At 42.2% G+C, this 22,520-nt stretch overlaps 1 protein-coding gene across 1 annotated transcript in view; it reads left to right on the plus strand.

Annotated features, from left to right (window-relative positions):
- The window catches only part of LOC124110463 (heat shock protein 75 kDa, mitochondrial-like), a 91,869-nt gene extending 78,324 nt beyond the window's left edge, over positions 1–13,545 (plus strand). Inside the window, exon 18 of the mRNA XM_046469842.2 lies at positions 12,740–13,545. Within this exon, the coding sequence (XP_046325798.2) occupies positions 12,740–12,841 (102 nt within the window). The 3' untranslated portion in view covers positions 12,842–13,545. The remainder of the gene's footprint in view (positions 1–12,739) is intronic.
- Positions 13,546–22,520: the final 8,975 nt, after the last annotated feature.

The following is a 22,520-nucleotide window of genomic DNA, read 5'->3' on the forward strand; positions in this document are numbered from 1 at the left end:
TCAGTGTAACCCCATGTGTATGGTGCATCAGTTAGATATCTCTGTGGTGAAATTACATCACTGACAGGATCATAAAAAGACAGTCTGCTCTCAATCCATTTGTCTCATGTTTTTGCTATGAAAGTAAAATGTGATAGAATAATAGTTCTCCGGTTCTTTTGACACTTGAAGGAGAAGCAGAGATCTTCAAGGTCAAGCATTTTCAAGGTCATATGACTTTGACAAGAATAGTATGTTTCTGACAAAAATAGAAAATGGTAAAATAATGTGGGCGAGAATCAATTTTTGCTGACTTGTGACATATGATACGACTACTGTTAGTGCGACCCAGATAGATTCACAATGCTATGGTTGAAAGTGTTCTTGAATATAACCCCATTAAATTGTATGCATTATTCAGATGAGACAGACAGTTAGTTCCTCATAAGATATGATCCTATCATCTGCCAAGGCAGCGTTTGACTGTTGGTTAACAGATTATGGACCATTACAATCGATCACTGATTCTGTATGACAAAACATCACTGTTAATTAAAGCAGCTAGTTGGTGCATATTGTGGCTTGTGTGCCAGCATTAATCAGCATTGCCGTACGCAAGTCGCTCAGCCCTGTGTTTGATGGAGCATTACGGAATGGTAGTGTTCATCTATTGTTAGCTCAGTCGGTTGTACCGTGGATAATAGGCAACCGAGCCCGTCTGGTCGTCAGCCCACAATCTCCCACGTAAAGATGGATATTGTTAGAACTGCAATGCATGGTGGGAAAAGAAATCAATATGAATCCTGGTTGTGAATGGTGTGTAGTATACGATATGCGATAAAGTCAGCCAGTGAGCTGTGATTGGTGGATGGTGTTTAGTGGAAGGACATTGACAACGACAACTCCTTAGTTTCAGTCAGTGTCTGAGAGCATGTACTACTTGTAGGGCTTACTGTGGGAACAGTCTGGTCTCAAAAAAGAACGATGGTCAAGCAAACCGGCCACCATACACTTTGACCTTTATCAAGGTTACTGCTGAGCAAGGTTGCTGACACAGCAGAATTGAAGGGTCAAACATGTCTTGAACAAAATAGCATGAAGGATACTCATGTTTTTGTAAAAAGTGGGAGAAAAGCTGGAATAGGTCTTGTGATGCAGGAGCATCGTAATGCAGTATAATATCGGCATCTCCATGGAGCCTGGTTGCCATGAACACCCACACGTTTATCTCTAATGGCTGCTGCCGGTCGTCTGTCTCAGAGCAGTGTGGTAGAGAGTGGTAGTGTAATGGTGGTGGCTACAGACGTAGGGTTCCTCCAACCCGGCAATGAATGGAGGCACTTTCCTAATTGTCGTCGTCTTGCTGAGATTAAGAACACTAAGAATGGAACTACGATGCCTACACATGTATTTACACTGGGCCTGGGACCGCTGTAGGAGAATTAATTTCTTTAAAATGGAACTTGTATTATCGGTTTTAAAAGGCAGAGGAAGAGAAAAAAAATGTTTAGTTTCAACATCTTGATAGGCTGGAACTTTAGAATCTATGCAGTCATCACACAAGACTAAATTATCTTAAGTTTGACAATCCGGTTCAGTCCAGCAATAACTGGTTACCCTGTTGATGTGAGATACTGTCACTTTACACACAGATGGACGATGGTCAACCTCGCTGGACACTTGTGCGAGTGTACCGACTGATTTGTGACAGAGTGGTTGATTCAAAACTGCATTTATTGACAGGGTTTAGTATGACTGACAAAAATTGTTTCCTAACCGTTTCAAGTTATGGCTGTACATTTGTCAGGGTATGATACATATGACAGTAGTGAGGCCCCAATATGGCCGGAATACCATAAGGGTATCAGTGGCTGAAGTACTCTAGGAAGACCTAAGAAATAGTACAGTGTTGTTCAATTTCTTCATGTTGCATCTCATCCTCTATGTCTACTTGTAGCATAGTCTTTTAGACATTACTTCACAATACAATACTTGCATCATAGTTCACCCTAATGTGCAAATAAGGTAAAATACAGACAGGAATGTTATTAAATAATGGAGGTGACACAAGAGACATCAGCTGTGTGGGTGGAGGCCTGTAGGTAGGACTGATGTCATGTAGCCTGCTTGCTGGGGTTTCATGCTGGAATATTATAACATCTTCTTTCTGAAATGGTAAATGGAATGATAAATCGCTTTTCATATTCCAATACAAATGTGGGTGCAGGGATAAACAGCTGCTGTCTTTGAAGCATATAAGCATATACTGATCTCTCTCTCTCTCTCTCTCTCTCTCTCTTTCTCTCTTTCTCTCCCTCCCTCCCTCGCTCTCTCCCTCCCTCTCTTTCTCTCCCTCCCTCCCTCCCCCTCCCTCCCTCGCTCTCTCTTTCTCTCTCTCTCTCACTCTCTCTCACTCTCTCCCGATCTCTCTCTCTAGATCTTGAGAAAGAGCACTCCCAGGGATCAAGTGCAGACTGCTCCTTTGATCGGGGTAGCAATGGTGTGCTTAGAGCAGTTGTATGCATGGTGTACAGCACTATATACATGGACTGTTATTACCATTCCATCATGATACTTAACTCACTTTGTGACATATTTCCAACAACAATTACACGACTTCCATACACAAATTGTTATGCATTCATATGACACATGTATCTGAACTTGTGGTCTCAACATGCACCCCCCTTTTCCAAACGGCTGTATCGGTGCTTGCTGTTAGCTGTCGGTGTAGATACTGTAATGATGGAAAGGCGACTATGCTTGTTGTAAGAAGCAACATAAACGGGATCGAGTGGTCTGGCTCGCTGACTTGGTTGATGCATGTCATGGTATCCCAATTGCGTAGATTGATGCTCATGATGTCAATCACTGGATTGTCTGGTCCAAACTCAATTATTTACAGACCGCCGTCATACAACTGGAATGTTACCGAGTGCGGCATTAAACAACAAAGAAACAAACAAATGATGGAAAGATGTTCTTTTATGCCATTTTGGCATCACCGTTGTATACTGACATCATGAAGCAGACTTATTGAAACCTCTGATCAAAGGATTGGTTATCGGGATCCTCAGCTGGGTGATATGTTTTGATATTTCCTATCACTCTTTATCATCTCTGTTATTTGTAAAATTTGATGTATTATTGTATTGACTTACTTTCTGCACCTTAAGTTCCTTGTGTGACGAAGATGGGCATTGGCCTGATTTTCCTATTGCAATATATTGCAATAATGTGTCATGTATTGTGATACATACCACAATATGTTGCATGCTTTCTTTAATCTGTAATTTGTTATGAACCTGAAAAAATTCCATCACATATTTTTGACAACTTCTAGTCATCCGCCATTTTGTTGGATGTTGCTATGGTCACAACACATGCATAATATTATATGCAATCGACACAAAGTCGAGAATAGTTTTGCTTTAACAATTACAGGAATCAGTTGCTAATTTCGGAATTTCATAATTTCAATTTGACTTGTCACTTATGAACTTGCCAACAACATGAAAAATGCATGATTTGAACTCAAAATACAGATATTTTCCAGCATATTGTGATTTATATTCATGAGTAGTTCATGTTGCGGTACATAGATAGACCAGTATACCACAAACTCCATAAGTTCCGTACTTCTTGAACAGACCACACACATCTGTCAGCCGGGATATTGCCATCCTCTGTGTCAGTGATGGTGCATCTGTCCCTCTAGCCTGGTTCAGTCCTGCTCCACACCGGAACCACGTTCTGTCTATTAGCAAGCCCAGAGTAATTGACTGTATGTGGACCTCCTTTAATTCCCATTCAGAGTTAAGTGGCGGCATTCCGGCGGCTTTCAGTCCGACCACCTCCTGTCAACACCAGGTTCGCATTGATTTCTGGGAGAGACTGAAAGTCGCGGAGAGAGGTAGACAGGTATTCTCCATCACAGAATAGATGGCTGGTAGTAAAGGTGTTGGGGTTGTTAGAAGACAGAATCACTTGGGGGAGGGAGGGAGAGGTAGAGTAGATCGCTGGCAGTGAAGGTGTTGGGGTTGTTAGAAGACAGAATCACTTGGGGGAGGGAGGGAGAGGTAGAGTAGATCGCTGGCAGTGAAGGTATGGGGGTTGTTAGAGGACTGCATCACTTGGGGGAGGGAGAGACAGGTAGAGTAGATCGCTGGCAGTGAAGGTATGGGGGTTGTTAGAGGACTGCATCACTTGGGGGAGGGAGAGACAGGTAGAGTAGATCTCTGGCAGTGAAGGTATGGGGGTTGTTAGAGGACTGCATCACTTGGGGGAGGGAGGGAGGGAGAGACAGGTAGAGTAGATCGCTGGCAGTGAAGGTATGGGGGTTGTTAGAGGACCACATCACTTGGGGGAGGGAGAGACAGGTAGAGTAAATCGCTGGCAGTGAAGGTAGCGGGATTGTTAGAGGACCACATCACTTGGGGGAGGAAGGGAGAGACAGGTAGAGTAGATCGCTGGCAGTGAAGGTATGGGGATTGTTAGAGGACCACATCACTTGGGGGAGGAAGGGAGAGGTAGAGTAGATCGCTGGCAGTGAAGGTATGGGGGGTTGTTAGAGGACCACATCACTTGGGGGAGGGAGGGAGAGACAGGTAGAGTAGATCACTGGCAGTGAAGGTGTGGGGGTTGTTAGAGGACCACATCACTTGGGGGAGGGAGGGAGAGGTAGAGTAGATCGCTGGCAGTGAAGGTATGGGGGTTGTTAGAGGACCATATCACTTGGGGGAGGGAGGGAGAGGTAGAGTAGATTGCTGGCAGTAAAGGTATGGGGGTTGTTAGAGGACCACATCACTTGGGGGAGGGAAGGAGAGGTAGAGTAGATCGCTGGCAGTAAAGGTATGGGGGTTGTTAGAGGACCACATCACTTGGGGGAGGGAGGGAGGGATAGAGTAGATCGCTGGCAGTGAAGGTATGGGGGTTGTTAGAGGACCACATCACTTGGGGGAGGGAGGGAGGGAGAGGTAGAGTAGATCGCTGGCAGTAAAGGTATGGGGGTTGTTAGAGGACCACATCACTTGGGGGAGGGAAGGAGAGGTAGAGTAGATCGCTGGCAGTGAAGGTATGGGGGGTTGTTAGAGGACCACATCACTTGGGGGGTAGGTGCAGCTCCTGCAACAGTAGACCCTGAAGACATTTCCTTTCTCCCCCCCTCTATAAGGTTGCAATGTGCCACGCCCACTCTGAATGTCTCCACAGTGACATGGTCGGAATATTGTCACAACATAATACTCACACATATTTTAGAGGTGGAACATTCATGGACAGGTGTGTATATATTTTTCAAGAGGTGAGGGCTGCAGCGACCTGTCAATGTGTAATTTAAATATTTACCTCAATATGTTTCTACATGATGATCTATGATTGAAGATGAGATTGAGATGTGTGATGTGAATCTGTATAGCAGTTTACAGACTCAGCTCCAGTAGGGTTAAACCAGGAAGTGGTGCAGGTCCCCAAGGGTTAACAGCTTGTTGTGAAGATCAAGAGGATTACCAGCTCAGCGACATGTTCGGGCGTGTAGCGGAAGCGGGTCCTACCCTTTGGCAAAAAATGTAACTGGATGTTACACGTGGGGGCAGTAAGCTGATTAATTTACCAACTATGTCATTGCTGCAGTCATCACCATTGTTTATGATGACAAGTAGGACATCGGACTGTGTGACATATTTGCCAGATTAAACATGGCACTATTCCATAAATTTTATGAATACTGTGACAAAATATTTCTGTACAAGGTGAAGACTTCAATTTATGTAATATAAATTAGTTTTTTCCCTGAAGCAACTATGTTTGTAAATTGTTATAAATTCTTTCAATAAGGCCAGGCCCAATATTTTGTCTGTTTTACAGATCTACCAAAGTGATTTTTCCCTGGTTTCCAATAACATATCTATGAGTGAGTGTGTTTGGTTTTAACCCCGCTTTTAACAGTATTCCAGTTATATCACCCCGTGTCAGCTTAATGTGGGAGGAAAGCCCGAAGTGATGCAGGTCTTAGACGTTTACCACTTCGGTGAAACCAAGGAGCACAGGTATGGTGCTTACAAACCTCGAAACATAATCGGGGCGAACCGGGATTCGAACCCACAATCATAGGTTTCTGGCGTCCCCAAGGGACGCAACTCTGCTCTGCAGATTGCAGCACCTTAGACAACTGGGCCACACATGTCGTGGCGCTTAAACGACTGGGCCACCAGTGCCCCACATATCTATGAAAAATGATTTCCTTTTTTTATCAATTTCTTCCCATCATATTTTCTTGTGTATTGTTCTTTCCAAGTAATACATCTGTGAGTAGTGGGATGTGCATATTATATACAGACATATATGGCAATATGCGTATTTTTATTTTTATTTTTATTTTTATTATGTTTAATAAAAGCTGCATCCAAAATAACACGATATTAGAAAAAATATTTCCTGGTCAAATAATAGTTTCAGATGCTATTTCTTCTGCATGAATAAAAATTTGTTTCAGTTATGATATTGGGTATTTTGTAACTAAATCGCCGTTAGACTGTAGGGGGAGGGGTAGTCGGGTGTGCATTGTACACAAGTGTGCGCTATACAGAAGAAAATAAAAACATTTTTACTTTGTGTAGGCCCTTTTTTGTATTGTCCCACCTCATCCAGCCAATTTGGGCCAAAGACAAGTTAATGCACGAAAACAAAAATGGTCTGGCATAGATTGTACCAGCAAAGTTGCGGAAATATTGAATTGTGGTTTCCTGTTTGAAAGCACACAGTGCCTATAGTGGCGTGTATCTGCCTGGCAGCGTACTGTACAAGCATATGTTTCACCAGCTGCAGCGTTAAAAAATTGGCACTAGTCCTATAGTCCTTGCCAAACTGCCCAATGGTAAAGGTATCATAAGGACTAGTAGAAATTTGCCCTTTTTAAGGGTTTTGCTGTATGTTATCATTAGAAGGACTAAAAAGAAGACTGTTAGTTTCTAACCCTGAGCTGCTCTAATTATCCCAATGAACTGCCACTGATTAGTGAGAGACCAGCTTGGTATGACCTATATAACTAACATATCTGAATCTGCTGCCGTCTCGAGCATCGTCACATGCTACAAGCAGATAATACAACATACTCAACCTGTCAGTTTGCAGCATCCCTACTCGTATTCCCGGGAAATATGACTGTTATATACGTCAGGAACACTTCCACATTGGCAGCCTACATGGATGTATCAAGTATTAAACACAGGCTACAAATACAGGCAGTATAAGTACAACAATACAAATGGTATAATTTATAATGACTGAAATATTTGCATAATTATTTTTTCTGATGTACAATATTCATACAGTCCATACAGTAAGTACACAATTCAGTGTAGTGAGGTATGTCTATGAGGTGGGCTAGAGAGATATGGATGGTGTGATATTCAAAGTGGTGTAAACTCACTCACTATCTCATAGCCATTCCTTTCACAATCAAGGGCACTGTTGGCCCAGTTGTGTTAGGCAATTTGCTGTGCAGAGTTGCATCCCTTGGGCATGCCAGAATCCTATCATCATGGGTTCCAGGTTTGTCAGCCCCATACCCGTGCTCGTGGGTTTCACAAAAGTGGTGAATGTCTAAGACCTGCATCACTTCGGGCTTTTCTCCCACATCAAGCTGACACGCCGTGATATAACTGGAATACTGTTAAAAGCGGCGTTAAACCCAACTGACTCCTTTCACAATCACCAGTGACCAGAAGTCTCAGAAGTGTCTCTCAATGTGTACTATATCTTCTCTTTATGACTTAAACGACGTTACTGGAGCATGATTCTTCCCATAAAAGAGTTTTAATGTTTACATTTACAATAAAATGAGAAAACTGTTTACATTGGTGGAATTAATGACGTATTAAACATGGCTTCCCCGCACATACACAAGCGTGTGAGGTATTGTCAGTAAAGGCAACCCGTGCTGGTAATTGCTATTCATACTAGATTGGTTGTGTCAACAAGGTTCAAGGTCACCTTGTAGAAAGGGTTGCTCAATGATTAAGTAGTGACATGAGTCCATTGTGATGATAGGGCGTTATTTCAACCTGTTATTGGCAGCCCATTGTAAAACCTAAATAAATAAATATTGTTTTCATATTATTTCAAAGAAAATCCAAATAACAATTAAAATTGTAACTAAAAGCTAACAAGTTGCACATAATTGACAAGTTTACCAAAACCAAAGAATGGTTTCAAATACAGGAACTGCTGCTGGTAGATAAGATGGTACCTGAATCAAATAATGGTGCCAGGTAATGGATTCCAAGATCTGAAAATGGTACCAACATCTGATACAGTTATGATATACTTTTGAGAAGTGTACTGAGTTCTAAAAATGGTGTGGAGTTCTGAAAAAAGTATAAAGCTCTGGGAAAGGTAATAATACCTAGATATGGAAATGGAACAGATATCTGGATCAGTGTAGGGTCTGTGGAAAAAATCATCCATGACAATTTGAACATGCATAAGGTGTCTGCACGATGGATTCCAAGGTTGCTCACACCTTTCCAAAAGCAGGAATGAGTCAATTGCTCAAAGGATCTTTTGGACATGTGCCAAAAAAATCAGCCAATTTTTTTGACAGACTTATCACACAGGATGAAACATGGGTCCATCACTATGATCCTGAGACTAAAGTTCAGTCGATGCAATGGAAGCATGTGGAGTCACCACCCCCAAAGAAGGCAAGGGTGTCCGTCTCCTGCAAGACAATGATCCAGTACACAACTCTCATGTTGCCCAGACAGAAGCGCGGTCCTGTGGCTATGAAATCCTTCCACATCCTCCTGACTCTCCTGACCTTGCACCATCTGACTTCCACCTCTTTCCAACCATGAAGTCATTTTCCGGCTATGAAGTCTCCGAGACCTACCAATAGGCTATGAGGCCAGTTATGACAGTCTCCGAGGCCTACCAATAGGCCGGCTATGAAGTCTCCGAGGCCTGCCAATAGGCGGTATGTAGAGGCCGGCTATGACAGTCTCCGAGGCCTACCAATAGGCCGGCTATGAAGTCTCCGAGGCCTGCCAATAGGCGGTATGTAGAGGCCGGCTATGACAGTCTCCGAGGCCTGCCAATAGGCCGGCTATGACAGTCTCCGAGGCCTGCCAATAGGCGGTGTGTAGAGGCCAGCTATGACAGTCTCCGAGAGACCTCAGGCAGATAACAGGTCAGATTATTCAGTCAGGTATGTGCTGGGATAAAACATCCCACACTGGAATGTTCACGCTACACGATGCATCTCCTTGAACCGTGTGCTAAGGAAACCATTCAGACACTTCAGAATACCAACACTTACAACACATCAGATGGTCATCAGAGTAGAACTCACTTGATGCACACTGGCATTGAGTTTTATATGAATGCCAAATTGTTATGACAATTCAAGTATGTTTCACAAACATGAACCTGGCACCCCGCTTGTGTCTCCTGCTGCCCCTCCCTCCCCAGGTGATGCCTAGGGCCTGGCGTCTCATACCGTAAGTTGGTTGACTGAACAGGCTGTGCGACTTAATCAGTGTAATCACACCAGCAACATCGACTCAAACCCCACCATCACCAACACCACTACTAACATCCTCACCAGTAAACTTTCCCCACAACCCACATCATTTACAACATCATCAACCCATGTGAATACCAACAATAATGCCACCATCCCATGTGAAAACTAACATTAACACCACCAACCATGTGAATACCAACATTAATGCCACCATCCCATGTGAAAACTAACATTAACACCACCAATCAATGTGAATACCAACATTAACACCACAAACCCATGTGAATACCATCATTAACACCACTAACCCATGTGAATACCAACATTAACACCACTAACTCATGTGAATACCAATATTAGCATCACATCCACCTGTCAGTCTCTACAAGCCACTGTGAAACTGATGAAATAACACTGTATATACACCAACGACTCCATGGACCCCACGTGTGAACAGCCACACATATCAGTGTGCTAGTCACTCTGTCCCTCTGTCCCTAGTTCAACATACATAGACACTAGCATGAAACATCCATCTCCAGTTGATTTAACAGAAATGTGAAGTAATTAAGACATACAGCTCTGAATGTGACCAGTCATTGACAGTAACAGCCCTTGCCATTATTATGAACATCATCTCATATGACAGATTTGGCATTTGGCCCAAACTACTCAACTGTTGCTGCTTATATATGATGTACACTATATTCAGTATTGATTTGATGTTAAACACATTTCATGGAACTGAAATATATTTATCTGTGGTGAATAGAAACAATATGGAAACACGTAGAGGTCGGGGATGGGTGGAAGACAGATTGTTGAGATTTGCGAATCACAGACATTAGTGGTGAAACCCTGGTCCACTCTGGTCACAGCTATCTGCTGGGATACCAGGCAGTTGGCATGGAATCTACACTGTCCACCAGCCTGTCACTGTCTATACCCGTGCCCTCTACCTCTCGTACTGTACACACTGTCTAGGCGTAGTCACATACTTGTGCTATTAAATCATGGAAGTTTTGTGTTTATTGCGGAGATTGACATCTTTTATTCATTCATATGAGCCCTGTTTTCTTGTCATAAGGTTTGTTTCCTGCCTTGATCAAATCAAAGATGAACATCGATAGATCTATGTACTTTCATACAATATTGGGGCTGGATGGTGGGTTGGTGTGGGGTCAGAAGGTGGGAAGGGCTTGGGTCAGATGGTGGGTAGGGGTGGGGTCAGATGGTGGGTTGGTGTGGGGTCAGAAGGTGGGAAGGGCTGGGGTCAGATGGTGGGTAGGGGTGGGGTCAGATGGTGAGTTGGTGTGGGGTCAGATGGTGGGTGGGTGTGGGGTCAGATGATGGGAAGGGCTTGGGTCAGATGGTGGGTAGGGGTGGGGTCAGATGGTGGGTTGGTGTGGGATCAGATGGTGGGTTGGTGTGGGGTCAGATGGGTAGGGGTGGGGTCAAATGGTGGGTTGGTGTGGGGTCAGATGGTGGGTTGGTGTGGGGTCAGATGGTGGGTTGGTGTAGTGAGCCTGTGGGATAGTTTGTTAGCCTGTTTATATGTTTGTTGTTTATAGGCTGCACTCAGCAATATTCCAGCTACATGACGGCGGTTTTTAAATACTTTTGTTTGGACCATACAATCCAGTGATTGACATGAGGATCGATCCACTTAACTGAAATTCTATGACATACATCAGCTAAGTCTCGTTAGTTGCTTCTTCTGACAAGCATTGGAAGACCAATTCATTTTCACCTGAAACCCACACTTGTCGTAAGAGGTGACTAATGGGATAGTAGCAAGGCTGGTTGGTTATGGTGGTGAGGGATGGGGTGAGATGGTGGGTAGGGGTAGGGTCAGATGGTTTGTAGGGGTGGAGTCAGATGTTTGTTAGGAGTGGGGTCAGATGGTGGGTAGGGGTAGGGTCAGATGGTTTGTAGGGGTGGGGTCAGATGGTTGGTAGGAGTGGGGTCAGATGTGGCTGGAGTCAGATGGTGGATCAGTGTGGGTCAGATGGTTGGTAGAGATAGGGTCAGATGTAGGAGGCAAGATGATGGATAGGGGTGGGGTCAGATGGCAGGTAGGGGTGGGGTCAGATGGTGATCGGTGGTGTCAGATGGTGATCAGTGGGGTCAGATGGTGGGTAGGGATGAGGCCAGATGGTGGGTAGGGGTGTGATCAGATGATGGGTAGGGGTGGGGTCAGATGGTAGGTAGGGATGGGGTAAGATGGTTGGTAGGGGTGGGGTCTGATGGTGGGTAGGGGTGGGGCCAGATGGTGGGTAAGGGTGGGATAAGACGATTTGTAGGGGGGAGGCATCAGATGGTGGGTAGGTAGGGTAGGGATGGGGTCAGATGGTGGGTAGGGGTGGGGTCAGATGGTGGGTAGGAGTGTGTGTTGATTAGGGCCCCATTCCACAAGGCTATCGTAGTGTAAAGACCACTGTAACTGCCAGATTTTGACTCCCATCACTTACGACAGTTGTAGCGCTACGATTACTTTGTGGAACAGGACACTGGTCTCTTGAATCACAACTCAGAATCATTAGCAACAATTTGCTCCTCACACTGGAGGTCTGTGCTTGATGTCCCTCTCTTCAAGTTGCCTGTCATGATCATTGGTGCAGTTACTGTTCAATCTCATTAAAACCAGACCTCAGTTCTCGCTACCGCTAAACAAAGATCTGAGGACATCCCATTAGGGGTCACGTCAGAACGACCTTTCATCCGACCAATCAGAGCATCGCTTACCAGATTATGAAAGAGACAGTCGGAATGTGGTTTCTTGTCATGCAACCTCGAAAAACTATAACTCTGAACGATAGTTACGGGTTTAACGACAGAATCCATACAATCTAGACTATCAATAAGCCATTCCAGAATGTTCTTTTGTTTAGGTTTCAAATTTGTAATCAAGGATTTGTCAAAGTATGTTTCAAAGCGTAGTCGCCAATTTGAAATTAGTGCAGTAAAGCCTTCTGATTTGTCATTCCATTGGTCGGTCAAAGTTCGCGCAAGGTCGGTCTGACGTGACTCGTAATAGGATGTCCTCAGATCTTTGTTTACAGTAGCGAGAACTGAGATCTGATTTTAATGAGATTGAGTTACTGTTTAAAGCATCTTTGAGCCACATTCACTCATTCTTGCTACAATAATGTCTCACAAAATTCCATGAGTATTCATGCTATTAATCATGAACTTAACGATTTGATTTTGATTTTGATTTTGATTTTGATTTTTCAGTTATATGAAAACGCAATGATAAACGCTGGACTGATCGATGATCCCAGGACGATGGTGGGTCGACTAAACCAGCTGCTGGAGAGGGCACTGCAAGACAAGTGAAGCACCACCACCAGGTGGCAGTGACAGGAAGTAGGGGGCGCTGTGAAGTCTGTACTGAGGATGAAGCAATGAACAATACAAGTGTACACTATTCCTTGATGTGTTATTCACGGAAGTTTGGCCCTTGTTTGTAGGTTTCTGTTATCTTATTTGTGACCACATCGAATATTCATCACTTCAGACGAAGAAAAGCAATGATGTTGGCAAAATAAATTAAATTGACTTTCATCTCATTTTCATCTCCAGGTTTTTCATCTTTGGAAAATGAGTTGTGGCAAATCTTCATCAACAAGTTAAATGTCATTTTAATGTCACTGTTCAATAAAGTCTAAATTTAGGTTTAGAATTTATCAAATGTCTACACATTTGTTGATATTGACATTTATGCAAATGTCATATTTTCCATATAACTATCCACTTCTGATTGCCAGTGTTGAATTTCATCTGGGTAGGCTTTTCTTCATATGAGTATTCTCAAGGAATTGTGGAAATACTTTTTTGTGTGAATGTAAGTTGTAGGGAATATAGTACTATTTAGTGTGATTGTATATGGTAGGAATATAGTACTGTTGTGTGTGAGTGTATATTGTAGGGAATATAGTTTTATTGTATGAGTGAACTTTAGGAGAGTGTGTACATACGTAGACCTGAAACAGTACAATTCGCTGCTGAGGTCTGGTGCCAAGATAGCTGTGTTCATTCAAGAAAAGATAATAATAATAATTTGCATATCAGCTAAGACATTTTAAAATACAAACTGCTTTTGATCTGTTGGTAAAGGGGACATTTGCTTCTGATTTGGGAAGTCTGTTGAAAATGAATGGCTAACAAAAGATTTTGATTTGTGTGAAAGTATTTTTCAATCAATGTATAAGTTTATGCAAAGGAATAGAGCTTGGAAGAATTTTATGCTTTTGTGTACTGTTCATTGAATGAAAACAATCTGGGGTTATTCAGATGCATCTCTTCATTCATCAAAATTATTATCTTGTCAGGTTGGTTATCTTTTGCAATTGCTAATCTTCCCGAGGCAAGAGAGTTAACTGACATTAAAGGTCTAGTTTCCACCCTTGCCGAACTAAGCTGGAATTCCTGGGCTCGATCATAGCGCCACCAGTGGTTATTACGGGTTATGTCCCTTCTAAGTCTCTCCTATGGACCAATCAGATTCCGTCATTTGCATTTGTTTCAAACAAAATGGCGGTGCCCAGTCAAGCTCCATGATTAAAAAGATGAAAAGGTTTGGAAAATATCTGTTGACAACGAGTTGGCGGTGCACATGCTTTGCAAATCCTGCAATCGACCAAAACCTGCGAGACAGTTTACGAACCAGATTTCGATTTCGTTTCATGATTTTCATTGGACTATGCATAGACTCGTTAGTCCAGCCAAAATGTAACTCCACAATACCAGCCTAGTTCGGCAAGGGTGGGAACTGGACTTTTATAGTCAGTTAACTCTCTTGCCTCAGGAAGATGGCCATTGCTTGACAGAATTATGTATCCTACTCAAAAGGAGTTTAACAAACACCCAATTTGTGACTGTATTAACAGGAAGGATTAACTATAGTCATGTGAAAAATTCAGGTGTTCTTAAAATTCTTTTGAGTTATATATGTACCTTCCTCCAGTCCAGGGGATATGTCAGAAGAGGTTCTTGTACTCCGGAAGTCTGCAGGCATCTACAGCCGTCGGTAAATGTGCTTCTGTTTACCAACCAGGGAATTAGCAAATCTGTCTTAGACTGAAGTCTTCTTTGACATATAGCCCTTGTTTCATTTTGTTCAACGAAAATATCACACTGCATTTCACACTGTGGTTGTTGCAGATCACCGTATTTGATACGTTTTTCACTGTGTTTGTAAACTGATCTTGCCTCCATCACTAGAGGAGTGGCTGCACTGGAGGAACATGTGGCAATCATTGTCTTCAGTTTTCTGTTTACCTGTCTGGAGGAGTCAATGTATATTGAATATTCTTGAAATAAACAGAATCAAATATCTGAGGTCTTGTTTTACCTGATCCAATAGGATGAAGTAGATTGGTCTCTAGTGCCCAATGCATTTCAGAAGCACAAGACTGGAGATCATCTGTGATATGGACTATTGATGGAAGGGAGCATGGCAGTGCTCTGCAACTCACTGTGTAGAGTTACCTCCCTTAGTTGTGCCAGGATTTATCATCCCTGGACTGTCAGCACCATGTCTATGTGTATTGGGGGTGTACATGTCATGACTCTTTCCCACATGGAACTGAAATACCGTTCAAAATGGTGTCAGTGGATAGATCGTCTGCCCGGAGAGCGGAATGTCCGTTATTTGATCCCCAGCCACGTCATACCAAAAATGTCAAAGGATGGATCTTGTTATCCTGCCGGGTGCTGGGCATAAGGGGCTAAAACAAGGACTGGTCGACCCAGTCAGTATACTGTGTCTGAGAGGGGTATTCATGTTAAACTGCGGCATGGTATCTCAGCACTAGAAAAACGGCATCAGTCCGGGGTTGTCCAAGCAGGTACACACACGTGCATGCCCGTCTCTATAATCTTGGATGTGATGTGAAACCCCATTTCACCTCAGCTCAGAATGGTGTTAAACCAAACTCACAAAATGGAAGCCTCTGACAGGAGGATCAGATCAAGGGATACTTGACAAGCCTACTCCGTTTCAGAAGATCACTAGCTCTTTAACTGGATGACAAAGAAGCATCATTGTTACAGTGTTTGCTCATCACATAAAAGTCTTGTGTTCAAACCTCACAAGTAATTTGTAATTCCCGTTATTAGTGTCGACCACCTTTGTGTTACAAATGTAACAAATGTTATATTTGGGATAACACTTTCTCAGTAAAGTACAGATTCTCATACTTTTTGGGGGTTGAGTTCTGTCCAGGCATTGTGAATTCATAGCTTTCGGCCATGGGAACCCTGCCAATTTACAGTTGTCAGAGGGGTACACAAAGTATGTGACCTAGACTACCAGTTGTCGGGCTTTCATTTTTGTGGAAGCCTCAGTGGCTGAGTGGGTTTAGATCGCTGACTTTGTGTGCTGGCGATTAGATGCCTCACTCTGGCAGTGTGGGTTCGAATCTGTACTTTACTAAGAAAGTGTTATCCTAAATATACCATTTGTTACACTTGACCACTTTCTAAATGGCAGTGTGAATTCACACCTTTATGTTGTTAGTATAGGTCTTCAGCAACCCATGCTTATCGTAAAAGGCAACTATGCTTGTCCTAAGAGGCGACTAACAAGAACGGTTTGTCAGGCACGCTGACTTGGTTGCGTAGATCAGTGCTTACAGACCGCCGTCATATAGCTGGAATATTGCTGAGTGCTGCGTTAAGCAACAAACAAACAAACAAACAAATTATGTTGTTGGAATATAGAGAAAGCAACATGATACATAATTAAAGTACGAAAATTCCAAATATACCCTCCAATTTAAATTGAAAATATGCTGTAGCACAGTTTATAGTTGTTGAAACCGGAACATCCACCGATCCATCACTCAACAACAGTTGTGGAATTTACCAGACCCAATTATTTTGTATTCATGAGTTATGTCTCATAAAACAATACATCGCATGATTATGCCGAGTGTGGAAACCGTGCACAGCTGCTGTGTGTAGTGTCAAGGTCACTGCACACTTGAAGGTCACACAAGATGTTGAGGATATGCAGACCAGGAATGATGAAGTCGTCGGTCGTTCAGGATGCACAGTGACATCCTGTATAACATCCTGTATAATGTAGCCATTGGTAGTCTTGAACATACAGGGAAATCTACAAGCCTTAGAGACTGTGCCACAATAATTTTTTTTTTTTTTTTTCGTTGTTTAACGCCACACTCAGCAATATTCCAGCTATATGTAAATAATCGAGTCTGGTCCAGACAATCCAGTGATTGACATCATGAGCATCGATCCACACAATTGAGATATGATGACATGCATCAACCAAGTCAGCGAGCCTGACCACCCGATAAGTGGCCTCTTACGACAAGCATAGTCGCAATAATGTAAATAATAGATACTTTGTGCTCTATAAATTGTATGCCATCACCTTCAGACCTTGATTCGGAACCGCCTATTTGATATACTTTGGGAGGCTTGGATACGTTTAAGATATGTTTTCAACTACAGCTGCAAAACCAGTTTAATTAAAACTATGACCCTAAATATTTTTTTAATAAAAAAACATCTTGCAAGAATCTATTTTTGTGGCGGACGATTTCTTTTTTTACAACAATCTGAAGCATAAGAATTTTTTCCAGGGCCTTTCTGGGACATTTTTTTCAATAAAATCCCATCCTCAAGAAGATCAAATGGTTGGTCTCTCACAGATGACTGGTTTAGATACCTTGTGATACCATGTATGTTGGTATGGCCGACCTAAGTAAATTTGATCTCATCTATATGTTTTGAGCCATTGTTTGTTCAGGTCAGTCAGTTGGAACGCCACACCTGGACAGGTAACAGATTAACTTGGCATGTTTACAAATTTGGTTCATGTCCATGAATATTTGTCTCAAGCGTTCGTTCCTACAACGCGTCTCTGGCTACTTTTTGTCAATTTAATGTATCCTAAGGCCTGGCTTGTATCAAGCTTATATCCTGACCCAGGGCCCTGTTCCACAAAGCGATCGTAGCGCTAAGATGATCGTAACTCCATACTTTGAGCATAGACTTACAACAGTTGTAGAGCACTACAGCTTTGTGGAATGGCACCTGGGGCCCGTTCCACAAAGCGATCGTAGCACTAAGATGATCGTAACTCCATACTTTGAGCATAGACTTACAACAGTTGTAGAGCACTACAGCTTTGTGGAAAGGCACCTGGGGCCCAATTCCACAAAGCGATCTCAGTACTACGTTGATCGTAAGCCTATGCTGAAGTATGGGAGTTACGACCAACTTAGCACTAAGATCGCTTTGTGGAACGGGTTCCAGGTCCCCACTGGGAGCACCTGCTGGTTGGGACTTGTAGCAAATTACAACTATTGACCACCATTTGATTTTAGGACCCAACTTCTAAATCTTGGAAAGAGGAAAACACCCTAGTCCTCATGGGCTTGTTTGTTTGTTGTTTAACGCCACACTCAGCAATAGTCCAGCTATATGACGGTGGTCTGTAAATAATTGCGTCTGGACCAGACAATCCAGTGATTGACATTATGAGCATCAATCTACGCAATTGGGACATGACATGCATCAACCAAGCCTGACCACCCGATCTCGTTAGTCGCCTCTTACAACAAGTATTGTTGCATTTTACGACAAGCAAGAGTTGCTGAATAAGTGGTTTCTACTGTCGCCTTCAGTGCACTTTGCCTACAGTCACTTCGCCTACAGAAATTGTAGCATGGTGTGGTAGTTTGCCTGCACTAATAATAATACATCCCTAACTGACAAATGGATTAGTCCACTCACTATCTCGTTACAGGTTAAAAAATTCAAACAAAGATACTGTAACAACATATCAAGATAAAACTTGTAACTCTCTGATCTTGTTATGTTGTTACAATGTATTTACCTGAGTATCTCACATGAGAAGAAAGAAGAGAGAAGCCAGCATATAATTAACAACAAAGTATAAATTCAGTAACAACACTTAATCAAGTATGAAGGCTCAGCCATACAAGATGATACTGGTTAGTCCAAACATGCAGCTGCAGTGAGTAATGGGGATAAGGACTCAAACTGGAGTTTCGCTACAGTGAGTAATGGGGATTAAGGACTCAAACTGGAGTTTAGCTACAGTGAGTAATGGGGATTAAGGACTCAAACTGGAGTTTAGCTACAGTGAGTAATGGGGATTAAGGACTCAAACTGGAGTTTTGCTACAGTGAGTAATGGGGATTAAGGACTCAAACTGGAGTTTAGCTACAGTGAGTAATAGAGATTAAGGACTCAAACTGGAGTTAAGCTACAGTGAGTAATAGGGATTAAGGACTCAAACTGGAGTTAAGCTGCAGTGAGTAATGGGGATTAAGGACTCAAACTGGAGTTTAGCTACAGTGAGTAATAGGGATTAAGGACTCAAACTGGAGTTAAGCTGCAGTGAGTAATGGGGATTAAGGACTCAAACTGGAGTTTAGCTACAGTGAGTAATGGGGATTAAGGACTCAAACTGGAGTTTAGCTACAGTGAGTAATAGGGATTAAGGACTCAAACTGGAGTTAAGCTACAGTGAGTAATAGGGATTGAGGACTCAAACTGGAGTTAAGCTGCAGTGAGTAATGGGGATTAAGGACTCAAACTGGAGTTTAGCTACAGTGAGTAATGGGGATTAAGGACTCAAACTGGAGTTTAGCTACAGTGAGTAATAGGGATTAAGGACTCAAACTGGAGTTTAGCTACAGTGAGTAATGGGGATTAAGGACTCAAACTCTCATAGTGGGAGAGTCCATTCATACTGAAGGTATGAAGGGAGCTCATTAGTGACAGCCACTGGTGCATAAAATTGTGCACTGTAGGCGATAGTAGACCTAACCGCCTAACTGCTAAAGCCCTATTCCACCCCGGATGAGAGAGAGAGAGAGCCAACAGGAAGCAACTTAGACACACTGTCTTTTATATTATTATTCTATTATTAGCGTTTCACCCTGACAGATACAAAACTTCCAAAAAAATGTATCCATTGTATACAGCTACCAGCATACAAATCCAAACAGAATAATCCACTCTTTTCATAATGAGCAGACTGCTGGCTGGCAGGGTCTGTCTGGATTGCCATGGGACTCTCCCGATTTTTCCCGGGCTCAAGGTTTTACATTTTCAACCGGAACTTTTGAGGTGTGTTTTATCCAACTTACAAACCGTCTAAATGCAAGAAATACCAGAAAAATAAGAAAACATCAAGATACCTTATAGTGAAACAACACAGCATGTCGCTATATAAAAGGAATTTGATCAAAGTGTGCAAGATGAAAACCATGTGCAGCATGGACCAGTTGAAGTCATAACATGTAAAATTGAACAAGTTTTCATCACTGCCCTGGTGGGTTACAGAACTGGACATGATATGAGAGGTTCGATTCATGTCATGGCATTTTCACGTAAAACAATTTGTGACTTTCTCACCAATCAAAAATGAATATTGTGTTCATATACTGAGGCGAGTTTATGAAACGTCAATAATATATTGTGAAACCTTAAAGCAGGTTTAGAGTGAGTGAGTGAGTATGGTTTTAAGCCACTTTTAGCAATATTCCAGCAATATCACGGCGGGGGACACCAGAAATGGGCTTCACACATTGTACCCATGTCGGGAATCGAACCCGGGTCTTCGGCGTGACGAGCGAACGCTTTAACCACCAGGCTACCCGACCGACCAAAGCAGGTTTAGAAGTGACCCATTTCAATGGATTATAAGGGTGAATAAAACAATGAAGTGGGGAACCATCTTCCCGGTCAGAGGGTAATGATGCAGGTAATACCTCGTTAAGTCATCAGGTGCAATCACACAGCGAGTTGCATAATATAACCACCTGTGTCGGCCCTTCCCCCAGGGAAATACCGGTCTCTGCCTGCACTTCCCGGTCGCATGACTGTCATAAATCAATTAGCAACAATCAGTGTCAATATCACATAAATAACCGTCTAATGACATGTGATAACACAAGACAGTAATACCTTACCTTTAATGAGATCATTAGCCAACTTGCCTGAGGATGCTAACAGGATTAAAGTGCATGTGAAAAAGGAAGGTCGCTACCATCACAGAAGCCTTTGCACACTTCCAACTTTATGGTTTACAGATTTCTTGCAATCTCATTCAAATCAGATCTTAGAGTTGTCACCAGCAATATGTGCAGTGGTAGTGAGCCCCAAGATCTGATTTTAATGAGATTGAGATGTTTTGTTAACTTAAAAGCTTGGGTAGCACCAAATAACAAACAAAAATCACTTAGCTCAATTACTTTTACATTTGGCATTAGATTACAGTACCATGTAGGGTAACAAATGCTCCTGTTTAAAAAGCAAAATGTTAAATATTTTAACTGTACCATGAGCATGGATCCACACATCAGAGAAAACATTGTCTGGTTATTACGTTTGTATTCACCACAGAACATGCACAATACAGTAAGTTATTTCATGTGTCAACAATTACCTTTTGTTAAGTTTTTAAACTGTATCTTCTTAATTTCTAACTCATCACAGATGGAGTGGTCATAGTGAAATCAATCAATTCTGCATGACAAGTATTTCAAGTTGTCCTTGTTTTGTTTTGCCATAAAGTAATCATTGATAATGCACTGCATATATAACACTTATCACAGCCCGTCTCATAGTATGTCTTACAGACCCTGATACAAATATATCAAATACAGCCCATGCAAGTCTATAATGTTTGGCAAGTCTAGATTTCTGCAGTATCAGGGTCTGAAAATGAGGAGAGTCTCTGGGCTCCTTTTTATTAATTTTTTTAAAGCTAATTTTTTTTCTGTACGATATGTTCATTTAAGAGACTAGATGTTAGTCTAGTCCGGTCTCATTCAACTTATCCAGCTTGGTTAGCCCTAACAAACATCAAACCAGGAGAGCCTGGTGCTTCTAATGTGGTGACCTTCATAAACTATTTTCATGTTTCAAAACTTGAATATCATTGCATTATTTCATGTTTGTTTCAACTCTATTTTCAAAAATTATTATTTTCAGCAACAGCTGAAAAGTGCATCTAAATCTGGTCTTACAATTACATGTTATATCTAATTCATATTAATTATTCAACTCAAAGATGTGCACCACAGCATCGACTCAGTGGATGAAGTCAACAAAGGTTGATCTAATCTGTAACAAAGGCAGTAATGTTTATAAGTCTTGCTTGGCAAGCACACACATGACACGATGACCCTGGAATGTTTTCAGATGCAGCCAAGGTCAAGTAGACGTTTATCAACAATTGCCCCCAGTAAGACATGATTGCTACTTCATTCAAACGTAGGAAATCACAAGACTCGCACATACTGCCATCCTTATTCACTGTGTGCACAATACACAAGTCATGTGACACTGAAGATGGTCACACCCATAGCTGCAGAAAAAGAGTGCAACATGACAGTGTGCACACAGTGACAACGCTGCACTGCAAACAGGTTTTATGTCCAATCACAACACAAACGGACGTTTACTTGCAATGTTCTCTTCAACACATGTATACTATAGTCACAGATGAGCCTCGTCAAGAATGTCGCGGTATCTATTCACAAGTGCACTGTTATTCCAAGGAACTAGTTAGTACTATTTGGCAATGGTATCCAGCCCCAACAAAAAGCAATGTCACTGCAAAGATTTTAACACATCTTACAAAAGTTAATGCAGGAATTTAATGCACACCCAATTCTTTCATATAACTAATTAATCTGTCATGGCATGACATTAACTATAGCCATAAGACAAAAAAAATGTGGTTCCTTAACTTCTCTTGAGTAATATACATTTCCGATCATTGAACTGTTGTTTTAACATCTAATGCAACCCTTAGGAAATGTTTAACAAGATCTGGAAAAGGCCCAGATTTGTTGGCCAATAATAGTCATCAAAATGTTCACCTCCAGGGCCCACTTGCGCAAAGCGATCTTAGCACTAAGATGATCTTAACTCTCATACTTTAACATAGGCTTACGATAGTCTTAGCGCTAAGATCGTTTTGTGCAAGTGGGCCCAGCTGAAC

This window comes from Haliotis rufescens, unplaced genomic scaffold (assembly GCF_023055435.1).
Source record: "Haliotis rufescens isolate VD_foot unplaced genomic scaffold, xgHalRufe1.0.p SCAF_7, whole genome shotgun sequence".
Taxonomy (NCBI): Eukaryota; Metazoa; Mollusca; class Gastropoda; order Lepetellida; family Haliotidae; genus Haliotis; species Haliotis rufescens.